Raw genomic sequence first — 12535 nt, forward strand, 5'->3', positions numbered from 1 at the left:
AGAACGAAGACCAGCAATGTCCAAAGTGGTCCAGTCCACTTTTTGGACTATGTCTGTAGAAAGGCAGGAACTCAGCCACATACAGCCAGTGTGCAGCCACTACATTCTGAATGCCGGTCCCAAGCCCGGATAAATGAGGGTTGCGTCAGGAAGGGCATCCGGCGTAAAACAAGCCAACCCAACTATGCAGACTAAGAATCGAATTTCCATACCGGATCGGTCGTGGCCTGGGTTAACAATGTCCGCCACCGGTGCTGTTGCCCAACAGGGTGCCGGTGGAAATCGGGCTACTGCTGGGCGAAGATGACAAAGAAGAGGAGGAGAACATTTCCACAAACAGCAGTAGAAGAAGAAAACTAGAAGGGTGGAAGTGAGAGTGGGGACTTTGAATGTTGGTAGTATGACTGGTAAAGGGAGAGAGCTGGCTGATATGATGGCAAGGAGAAAGGTAGACATATTGTGTGTGCAAGAGACCAAGTGGAAGGGAAGTAAGAGCAGGAGCATCGGTGGTGGGTACAAGTTGTTGTACCATGGTGAGGACAGGAAAAGAAATGGTGTTGGGGTCATTTTAAATGAAGAGTACATTAAAAGTGTGTTGGAGGTTAAACGAGTGTCTGACAGGGTGATGAGTGTGAAGTTGGAAATTGAAGGGGTGATGATGAACAGCATCAGTGCATATGCCCCACAGGTAGGTCGTGAGATGAAGGAGAAAGAAGATTTCTGGAGTGTGTTAGATGAGGTGGTGGAGAGTGTGCTCAAGCATGAAAGAGTGGTGATTGGAGTGGACTTCAATGGGCATGCTGGTGAAGGGAACAGAGGTGATGAGGAAATAATGGGTAGATATGGTATCAAGGATAGGAATGGGGAAGGACAGATGGTAGTTGATTTTGCAAAAAGGATGGAAAAGGCTGTGGTGAATACCTACTTTAAGAAAAGGGAGGAGCACAGGGTAACATATAAGAGTGGAGGAAGGTGCACACAGGTGGACTACATTCTTTATAGGAGATGCAAGCTAAAGGAAATCAGACTGTAAGGTGGTGGCAGGAGAGAGTGTCATTAGACAGCATAGGATGGTTGTTTGTAGGATGACTTTAGAGGTAAAGAAGAAGAAGAGAGCTCAACAAAGGATCAGACGGTGGAAGCTGAAGGAGGAAGACTGTTGTGTGAAATTTAGCGAGCAGGTGAGAAAAGCACTGGTTGGAGGGGAAGCAGTGTTGGACAACTTGAAAAGTACTGCAGATGTGGTGAGGGAGACAACTAGGACAGTACTGGGTGTGACATCTGGACAGGATTAAGAAAGTAAACAGGAGTACAAGGAGATGTGGGGTAAGGCGAAAAGAGAAGTGGCAAAAGTGAAGGAAAAGGCATATTGTGAGCTGTACAAGAAGTTGATTAGTAAGGAAGGAGAAAAGGACTTGTACCGATTGGCCAGACAAAGGGACAGAGCTGGAAAGGATGTGCAGCAGGTTAGGGTGGTGAAAGATGCACATGGTAATGTACTGACAAGTGAGGAATGTGTGTTGAGAAGGTGGAAGGAATATTTTGAAGAGCTGATGAAGAAAATGAGCGAGAGAAAAGGCTGGATGATGTGGTAAGAGTAAATCAGGAAGCACAAGAAATTAGTAAGGAAGAAGTGAGGCCTGCTATGAAGAGGATGAAGAGTGGAAAGGCAGTTGGTCCAGATGACATTCCAGTGGAGGCATGGAAATGTCTAGGAGACATGGCAGTGGAGTTTCTAACCAGATTGTTTAATAAAATCTTGGAAAGTGAGAGGATGCCTGAGGAGTGGAGATGAAGTGTGCTGGTTCCTATTTTCAAGAACAAGGGTGATGTGCAGAGCTGCAGTAACTACAGAGGCATAAAGTTGATCAGCCACAACATGAAGTTATGGGAAAGAGTAGTAGAAGCTAGGCTTAGAAAACAGGTGAAGATCTGTGAGTAGCAATATGGTTTCATGCCAAGAAAGAGCACTACAGATGCAGTGTTTGCTCTGAGAATACTGTTGGAGTACAGAGAAGGCCAGAAAGAGTTACATTGTGTGTTTGTGGATTTAGAAAAAGCTTATGATAGGGTGCCAAGAGAAGAGCTGTGGTATTGTATGAGGAAGTCTGGAGTGGCAGAAAAGTATGTTGGGATAGTGCAGGTCATGTACAAGAATAGTGTGACAGCAGAGAGATGCACAGTAGGAATGACAGACTCATTCAAGATGGAGGTGGGATTACACCAAGGATCAGCTCTGAGTCCTTTCTTGTTCGTAGTGGTGATGGACAGGTTGACGGATGAGATCAGAGAGGAGTCCCCATGGACTATGATGCTTGCAGATGACATTGTGATCTGTAGTGAGAGTAGAGAGCAAGTTGAGTCTAGTCTGGAGAAGTGGAGATATGCTTTGGAGAGAAGGGGAATGAAAGTCAGTAGAAGCAAGACTGAGTACATGTGTGTGAATGAGAGGGAGCCCAGTGGAATAGTGCAGTTACAAGGAGTAGAAGTGGTGAAAGTAGATGAGTTTAAATATTTGGGGTCAATTGTTCAAAGTAATGGAGAGTGTGGTAGAGAGGTGAAGAAGAGAGTGCAGGCAGGGTGGAGAAAGGTGGCAGGAGTGATTTGTGACCAAAGAATATCAGCAAGAGTGAAGGGGAAAGTTTACAAGACAGTAGTGAGACCACCTATGTTGTATGGTTTAGAGACGGTGGCACTAACAAAAAGACAGGAGGCGGAGCTGGAGGTGGCAGAGCTGAAGATGTTGAGATTCTGTTTTGGAGTGACGAGAATGGACAAGATTTCAAGCTTTTGTTTTCTCTCCGACATTTAAAAGGAGGAGGATCTGGCGGACTTGGCCTCCCAGCAGTACTTTGTGGATTATGGTGCTGACATCCTGCAGGATCGCCTGTTCACCCTCGTCCCGTCCTACATCCCTGACAGGGAAATCACCTCCATGAAGACGGCAGAGAAATGGGTCCAGCTCATCATTGCCGCCCACCAAAAGGTTTGTGGTTCTGTACCAACAAAAAGCAGCCACGCTGTGATTTCAACAATAACCAAGTCCGGCTTTGTGTCCAGGGACTTCACGCCATGAGGAGGCTCAATGCACTGAGGGTGAAGGAAGACGTTGTGGACTTTGCTCGTTTAAAGTGGCCTTTACTCTTCTCACGCTTCTATGAGGCCTTCAAGTTTTCAGGTAACTGGAACCAAACTGTGGACGAACCCGGCACCTTCTCTGCCTCAAACTCTTTGGGAACATTTTCTTACCGTGTGTTGTTGTTGCATCGATGCCCACAGGGCCGAGTCTGCCCAAGAATGACGTGATTGTAGCGGTGAACTGGACCGGTGTTTATTTTGTGGATGAACAGGAACAAGTTCTCCTGGAACTCTCATTCCCAGAAATTACTGCCGTGTCCAGCAGCAGGTAAGATGCAGTAACTCATTAGCAACAATTCAAGCACTTTGTCATTGTGTAGTACAAAAAAAATATTGTTGTGAAACCTTGAAAACCCCAAAAGTGCATTAAAAGTCCAATGGCATAAAAGTGACAATTTAAAAGAGTTCAGATAGTTAACAATACAGGAAATAAATGCAAAATAAGTACATGCTTGTCATGTGATTGGTGGATTGTATGTCACATGACGTTAATGATTTCCAGTTGTATAGAAAAAGCCACTGTATTAGTTAACAACATTTTTTTGTGCATTTTAGCTCCATATGTTTCGCTCCATTGAACAACTCCACCACCACCTTTTTATTAAAATGCATCAAAAGCTAAATCCAATACGGTATAAGCCTATTAGAAGCTTATTCAAAGCAGTATTCACGGGGACATGTCAAGGGACTGTAGAAGTGCTATCAAATGAAGAATCTGACAAGTTCGTGTGATTTTTTTTTTTTTTTTTTTTTTTTTTTTTGCCAGATTGAATGAAGCAGATGTTAAGTACTTTTTCCACCTAATTTTAAGTTAAATATGAAATGACACGTAGCGGAAATATGTGTTTTAGGATATATTGAAATTATCAATGGTGGATAATTTTACCTCGAATAATGGGGGCACCACCTATGACTGAATAATATTATAACGACGTTATAATATCAGTGATTTTAGGGTCAGTCAATAGGAAATATTAAATCAGACTTTAATCATCCAGTCATAAATTCTCCAGGTCGAGTCTGACTCCTCTGTAAAACCATACAAACCACAGACAGCTTCAGACATTTATTTAACTCAGTCAGGAGTTAAATAACAGGACATATCACAGTAAGCACTTTGATGATGACGGAGTTCAATGAACAATTATTATATGACGTTTATGTAATTTGGTTTAGTTGTGGGAGTTTAAGAATGAATTCCATCCTAATCAGCAGGGGATTTACTTTGGTATTTATTAACGTGAGATATGGTTAGTGACAGGGAATAGAATTAAATAAAGCCACTCTGCTTATTTCTGATACACCAAACCCAGGTCTTACTTGATGCGCAGTGTAGATAGTCTCCGTGAGGTCAGGTGCTGGGAGCCGTTTTGTTCCAGCCGATGAATTGTCCGTCTGCATAGCTGCTTCAGGGACCTTAGCAAAGGGACTCTGCCGGTCACCACGCCCGGTTTCGTTGGTTACCAGGGGCGCTTTCAGTTGTTAATGTGGCGGTGCTTCGAATCGCTGTCACGGCTCAGCTGACCTGGATGTTTTTATCTCCGCAGCGCCACCACAGGATCGTCAGAATAAAGGTTTGAGTGTCTTTATTCTCTATTCGCAATTTGTCTTGTTGTTGTCTTTGGAAGCCAGGTCAAATCAAAACTTGATACAAAAATAGTTGACTTTGTAAGAAAAATGTTCACAAGGTGAATTTGGAGTTCAAGAAGAAAAAGGTTTTAATTTGAAAACTCGTCAAAGGAAGTTAACTGCACCTGCGCGTTTAACTTTACACAAGTGGAGTAAAAGTTATCTGTAGAAAAAGGAAAAAGTAATTTCGTGTTGCGCGCACAGACAAGAAATCAGTTAAGACAAAACGTGGTTGCAAGACAAAGGGTCGTAAAAATTTGATGGCAGAGGCTAGCATCTCAAGACCCAAGGAACAAGAAAGATGAAAAGCCGGAGGGTAAGAGAGGCAGAGGAGAAGAGCAGGAGAAGAGGTCGGCGCATAAGAGCAAGTTCCCCGGGGACGCATGCTTTTAAAGGGTTAAGCTCCACCCCCCAAGAATTCTGGGTACTGTAGTTTTTCTCTGCGTTTGTCTAGTTTTATAATGAATCAGTGTCTGCTTTCTTAAATTCCCACTTAAAACTAAGCAAGTCCTGTATTACAAAATTCTAGGACACAATTTTCTTCGAAATATCACACAACATAGTCACATTTGATGAACTTTCTACAACCTATGATCAGAGCACAAATACAAGATATATAAGTTCCATGTGTGAGGTTAAATGATCACAGGTTTGTTCCTTTTTCTTTGTTTTTCTGGTTACAACAACACTAGTACAATTTTTGCAATGTGATCTTCAACTTATAACACTCATGAATTGGGCACATGTCCTTCCCCAATCTGTGCTCCTCGCTACACTCATATCTATTTAGGTGTCATATAAACCAAATAATGAATGTTTTCATTCAAAGAAAGATGGAACGTTGGTCTTTCAGTAGCATCAGCTGAAAACCTGATCGAGAAATTCATCACATCTATGAGCAGCAAAGACAAAATGGCTGCTGATGGAAGTTACTGTCAAACTATTTCCTGTAATCTTGATTGTGGCTTTTTTTTTTTTTTTTTTTGTCTGAAATTTTATTCTGAGAAACTTTTCAATCGTGAATCCTGGACTGGATCTCGGTGCATCAGTACGCTGATCCAGGGTTCTAGCCATGGTGAGCGGCGCTGATACTGCAAATTTCTTGGGTTCAAATTGGCTGTGCTACCCAGCACAGAATTTCTGAAAAATTAAGTGAAATGTAGCTGAAAATGTACCAATTCAATCATATTTCCAGCTTATAGAGTCATAGTTTTGCAATTTTAAACCAATAATTACAGTAATAAGAAATATATTTCTTATTTCCTTCGTATCAAATCGCAAACAGCAGAAATCAGAGTCGGTGCATTCTGTGGCTACAGAGCTGTGAAGGGCAGCAGCTGAAGACAGCGTCTCTGCTCTGAGCTGTAGAAAAAAAAAAATCTGCCATGAAAATTCTACATTAAATAATACATATTCAGAAATTTACAGTTTATTTTACAGTTGAAAGGCTTTGTGTTTCCAAAAAGCTCTGAGTTTGAAAAACAGCAGACAGAGTCAGCGAGAGGTGGACGGGGAGGGAGAAAAACAGAGAGAGAGAGAGAGAAAGAGAGAGAGAGAGCGCAGAGGAGGAGGGGTGGAGAGGAGGAGGGGCACAGCATCAGTAAAAGAGGAAAGTGAAACTGATTCACAAAGTTTTTCATTTAAAAGAGCAGGTTTGACAAATCAGTCCAGGTTCAGCTCTTGTTCAAACAAGGCAATTAGGTGTTATATTGTTTAAAAAGAAATGTCATACAATCCCTCTCAAACATGTTGGAAACAAAACAACCAAAAAACAAAACTGTCAGGATGACAGAAAAAAAAACTGCCTGCTTCACTGGCTTAAAAACTACTGTCATTTTTGAATAACAGAGTAAATGCTATGTCCATTAAATATTAATGTGTTTTTAACATTTTCAATGTTATTTATTTTATTAATTTAGACTTTGACAGAAACAGTGCAAAAAGAACTTTGATCTTACAAATACAACAACATAAATGTAATTTTTTTGTTAATTATTCTTGCTTTCAATGCATCTAAAATCACTCAAAATTAGTTAAAATAGGGCTTGCCAATATTGTTTTAGTGGTATAAAACCCCTATAGCTTCCCGAAGCTATCAGCAGCGATCACATAATTTAACCGGCACTAAAATGGTCCTCGCTAGAACCCTGCGCTGATCTAAACCAGCATGGAGGCCTGATTTTGTTTGAAACACTTTTACCTTTTCCAGGGGTGGGAAGCTTCAGGGTCAGAGTTTTACACTCGCCACCATCAAAGGAGACGAGTACACGTTCACGTCCAACAATGCCGAAGACATCCGTGACCTGGTGGTCGCCTTCCTCGAGGGTCTGAGGAACAGGTCCAAGTATGTGGTGGCAGTGGTGGACTGTCCCAACCCTGGTAAGAGCCAACGATGGTCTGAGTGTGACTATGTGGTCACTCATTAGAGAGCTTACCTCAGCCAAGAAATAACACAGATGTGTTTGTTAGCGGCGGCAGATTCCACTTTCCTCGGGTTCTCAAAGGGCGATCTGATCGTTCTGGACGAGCACAGTGGCGAGCACATGAAGACCTCCGGCTGGGCTCACGGTATCAACAAGCGGACCAGGCAGAGAGGAGACTTCCCCGCCGACTGTGTGTATGTGCTGCCCTCTATCACCAGGCCACAGTATGACTTTGGGGTGAGTGGTACGAAAAAAACACATTATCCCACAGTGCCGGTTCCCACCGTTGCTGACACTCCGAGTCCTGTTGTCATCTCAGGCGCTGGTCTCCATGAGTTCAGATCAGAGGAGAGAATCCATCACTTTGTCCCACATCAGCCTCTCTGATAATGAGGACAAGTCCAAGGTCTACACCCTGGAAGAGTTCTCCTACGACTACTTCAGGTCTGCCTCTTAATCCACAAACGTTTACAAAAAATAAAGTAGTAAAGTAGTAGTAAAGTCGGACTGTGTGGGTGCCTCATCAGTTCTTGCGACCTCCAAGTTTGAGGTCTCAGGGTTTGACCTTCTCCTGCTTCCAGGCCACCTCCTAAAAGCACCCTGAGCAGGGTGATGATGTCGAAGGGGAGAGGGAAGGAGCGCCTGTGGAGCTACTCCAAGGAGCCCCTCAAACAGCCTCTGCTGAAGAAGGTGCTGCTCCACGACGAGCTTGCCCAGGAGGCCTGCTTGGCCTTCACAGATATCCTTTAGGGGGCGCTGTCTGTTCACATGTATGGGTTTTTATTGGTGTGGATAAAACATGTCAATATAACTAAATAAATAACTTTTTAAAATGAGGGGGAAGTTCAAAAAACTTTTAACTGACCTCAGAGATGAAGTTGATTGATTGTTGTTGTATGTGATTTTCCTCCTACATTAACATCACGTAAATCACTTCAAACTAAGTTGTGTTTTATTGGAAGCTGCAGCAGACTATCTGCTGGCGGTAAATGTCTTTAACTTTGTGCCGCACCCGTGATGAAGTACATGGGCGACTACCCGTTCAAACGAGCGCGCTCAGTCAGCGAGCTCACCGACCAGATCTTTGAAGGAGCGCTGAAGGCAGAGCCGCTCAAAGACGAGATCTTCTGTCAGATTCTCAAACAGCTGACGGATAATAACATCAAGTAAGTCGTCGGAACAGGATTCGGAATGTCGCTGATTTTACTTTGTAATACTTCCATGTAAAATATTTGCACTCAGACTTCAAAAGTTGGGACATAAATTCTTATCACGTATTAAGACACGTCAAACCGACAAGTTAAAGTGACTAAAATCTCTTTTACAAGTCTACATGAGACTGAATGTTGGATGCCCTTTGGTCACAGTTGGGATTAGCGAATTGAATTTAGCACCTGGGATAGTGGTCCAACTCCAGACAGATTGATTAGCTGCCTGTATGGTTGCCATCCAGGACTTAAGGTGGTTCTGTAATGTGGGGACATGTGACACCAGCACATGTTCCCAGACTTGACTTGCTAGCTTAGCTATCCTTTTACCTAGCTTGGTTGTTTCCTGGATAATAAATGCAGTTGCAATATTTTCTGGAGTATGTCGCACATTTTCTCTGCTCTTTAATTTGGGGTTTTTGTTGCAGTGTACTTTATATTACCTCCGCCAACATATAAACGGATACACCACACTCACAATTAAAAGGTGCCAAACATAAATGAAAACTGTGAAAGAAAAATGTCTGCACACTTAAATCCTTTTGTACATTTAATAGCCAAGCTTTTGGTCAACAGACCTTCCTCAGGACTCAGTTACAAATGGAACATACAACACAAGTCATATCAAATCAATTTTATTTATATAGCGCCAAATCACAACAAACAGTTGCCCCAAGGCACTTTATATTGTAAGGCAAAAGCCATACAATAATTACAGAAAAGCCCCTACGGTCAAAACGACCCCCTATGAGCAAGCACTTGGTGACAGTGGGAAGGAAAAACTCCCTTTTAACAGGAAGAAACCTCCAGCAGAACCAGGCTCAGGGAGGAGCAGTCTTCTGCTGGGACTGGTTGGGGCTGAGGGGAGAGAATCAGGAAAAGGTTTAAGAGAGCAGAGATCAATCACTAATGATTAAATGCAGAGTGGTGCATACAGAGCAAAAAGAGGTGAATAAAAAGAAACACTCAGTGCATCATGGGAACCCCCCAGCAGTCTAACACACATATCAATTAAAACTCATTAGGTGTTCAGTAACACCTGCACCAATGAGTTGTAGTCCAAGTGTAATGGGAGTTGTAGTTCTTCCCATCCTTCCTGTTTTCATAATTCCTCTACCCAAGGTAGCTAGGCATTAAATCTACACCAATAAAAAATTACCCTTCACAAAAAAACAATATATTTACATGTCAGCACACATACATACAAGCAGTATAAGTTCAAGAAAACTGCATAGACATCAGCAAAAACATCATAAACTGCAGTTTCAAGACTAAACAAAAAGGTAAACCTCCAATCATAACATGACACTCATGTCAAAGTCGACATTTAAGCCTTTAGGATGTAGGGCATCCAAGGTATGGATCCAAAACATTTCCCTTTGGCATAGCACTTTATCAATGTTCCCACCTCTTGATAATTTAACTTGCTCAATTCCCTGAAACCGTAGGGAAGAAACAGGGTGGGCACACTCTACAAAGTGACAGGCCACAGGGTAATTCAGATCAGCACATCTAATCAATCTTTTATGTTCACTGATCCTTTGTTTTAAACTGTGTGTAGTTTTTCCCACATAGACCTTATCACAGGGACATCTTAACAAATAAACAACATTCTTGGTGTTACATGTAATAAAACCCTTCACATTGTAACTTTTACCAGACCTAGGGTGTTTAAAATTACGGGTCTCATGTGTACTGTTACACTGGGCACAATTACCACATGGGTAGTTACCATCCTTCAGAGGGGCTAAGTGTGTTTGAGAAGGAGCAGATCTTATACATGCTTTGACAAGCGTACTCCTGAGGTTGGGACCCCGTCTGGAGAAAAACAATGGTGGGTCCTTGAATTTACCCTGGAGTGAAGGATCATCACATAAAAGATGCCAATATTTCATGATAGTGTTTTTAATTATCGTTGGCTCTCACTGCGGTATTGTATCACTTCCTGTTCTGGAGCACAGCTGTGTTTTGCTGTATCTGTTAGCTGTTTAATCTGCGCAGTTAGATTGATCTAGTTACCTAGATAACGATTTGTTTCACAGTGTAATCTTCACGTGCCTTAACTAAAGCACTCCCTCTGCTGAATCACCTCTAAATTATTTACACATTATTCACTTTGTGTGTTTTTAGGAATCCGCTAGCTTAGCGCAGCTACTAGCTCTTAGCCGGTTTAGCATGGCGGCTTCTCCTGTCTCTCCTGCACTTTTCTGCTCTGGGTGTGAAATGTTTAGTTATTCCTCGGCCTCCTTTAGCAGTAATGGTACTTGTAATAAGTGTAGCTTATTCATAGCTTTGGAGGCCAGGCTGGGCGAATTGGAGACTCGGCTCCGCACCGTGGAAACTTCTACAGCTAGCCAGGCCCCTGTAGTCGGTGCGGACCAAGGTAGCTTAGCTGCCGTTAGTTTCCCTCTGGCAGATCCCGAGCAGCCGGGAAAGCAGGCCGACTGGGTGACTGTGAGGAGGAAGCGTAGTTCTAAACAGAAGCCCCGTGTACACTGCCAACCCGTTCACATTTCTAACCGTTTTTCCCCACTCGACGAAACACCCGCTGAGGATCAAACTCTGGTTATTGGCGACTGTGTTTTGAGAAATGTGAAGTTAGCGACACCAGCAACCATAGTCAAATGTCTTCCGAGGGCCAGAGCAGGCGACATTGAAGGAAATTTGAAACGGCTGGCTAAGGCTAAGCGTAAATTTGGTAAGATTGTAATTCACGTCGGCAGTAATGACACCCGGTTACGCCAATCGGCGGTCACTAAAATTAACATTGAATCTGTGTGTAAGTTTGAAAAAACAATGTCGGACTCTGTAGTTTTCTCTGGGCCCCTCCCCAATCGGACCGGGAGTGACATGTTTAGCCGCATGTTCTCCTTGAATTGCTGGCTGTCTGAGTGGTGTCCAAAAACTGAGGTGGGCTTCATAGATAATTGGCAAAGCTTCTGGGGAAAACCTGGTCTTGTTAGGAGAGACGGCATCCATCCCACTTTGGATGGAGCAGCTCTCATTTCTAGAAATCTGGCCACTTTTCTTAAATCCTCCAAACCGTGACTATCCAGGGTTGGGACCAGGAAGCAGAGTTGTAGTCTTACACACCTCTCTGCAGCTTCTCTCCCCCTGCCATCCCCTCATTACCCCATCCCCGTAGAGACGGTGCCTGCTCACAGACCACCAATAACCAGCAAAAATCTTTTGAAGCATAAAAATTCAAAAAGAAAAAAATAATATAGAACCTTCAACTGCACCACAGACTAAAACAGTTAAATGTGGTCTATTAAACATTAGGTCTCTCTCTTCTAAGTCCCTGTTAGTAAATGATATAATAATTGATCAACATATTGATTTATTCTGCCTTACAGAAACCTGGTTACAGCAGGATGAATATGTTAGTTTAAATGAGTCAATACCCCCGAGTCACACTAACTGCCAGAATGCTCGTAGCACGGGCCGAGGCGGAGGATTAGCAGCAATCTTCCATTCCAGCTTATTAATTAATCAAAAACCCAGACAGAGCTTTAATTCATTTGAAAGCTTGACTCTTAGTCTTGTCCATCCAAATTGGAAGTCCCAAAAACCAGTTTTATTTGTTATTATCTATCGTCCACCTGGTCGTTACTGTGAGTTTCTCTGTGAATTTTCAGACCTTTTGTCTGACTTAGTGCTTAGCTCAGATAATTATAGTGGGCGATTTTAACATCCACACAGATGCTGAGAATGACAGCCTCAACACCGCATTTAATCTATTATTAGACTCAATTGGCTTTGCTCAAAATGTAAATGAGTCCACCCACCACTTTAATCATATCTTAGATATTGTTCTGACTTATGGTATGGAAATTGAAGACTTAACAGTATTCCCTGAAAACTCCCTTCTGTCTGATCATTTCTTAATAACATTTACATTTACTCTGATGGACTACCCAGCAGTGGGGAATAAGTTTCATTACACTAGAAGTCTTTCAGAAAGCGCTGTAACTAGGTTTAAGGATATGATTCCTTCTTTATGTTCTCTAATGCCATATACCAACACAGTGCAGAGTAGCTACCTAAACTCTGTAAGTGAGATAGAGTATCTCGTCAATAGTTTTACATCCTCATTGAAGACAACTTTGGATGCTGTAACTCCTCTGAAAAAGAGAG

At 42.6% G+C, this 12535-nt stretch overlaps 1 protein-coding gene across 1 annotated transcript in view; it reads left to right on the forward strand.

The window, feature by feature from the left end:
• The window catches only part of myo7ab (myosin VIIAb), a 117429-nt gene that overhangs the window by 88699 nt on the left and 16195 nt on the right, over positions 1-12535 (forward strand). The window contains exons 32-39 of the mRNA XM_034177677.1: positions 2816-2986; positions 3061-3178; positions 3280-3406; positions 6977-7146; positions 7237-7427; positions 7510-7634; positions 7772-7929; positions 8203-8356. Of these exons, the coding sequence (XP_034033568.1) occupies positions 2816-2986; positions 3061-3178; positions 3280-3406; positions 6977-7146; positions 7237-7427; positions 7510-7634; positions 7772-7929; positions 8203-8356 (1214 nt within the window). The remainder of the gene's footprint in view (positions 1-2815; positions 2987-3060; positions 3179-3279; positions 3407-6976; positions 7147-7236; positions 7428-7509; positions 7635-7771; positions 7930-8202; positions 8357-12535) is intronic.

The sequence above is a fragment of the Thalassophryne amazonica genome, chromosome 9 (assembly GCF_902500255.1).
Source record: "Thalassophryne amazonica chromosome 9, fThaAma1.1, whole genome shotgun sequence".
Classification (NCBI taxonomy): domain Eukaryota; kingdom Metazoa; phylum Chordata; class Actinopteri; order Batrachoidiformes; family Batrachoididae; genus Thalassophryne; species Thalassophryne amazonica.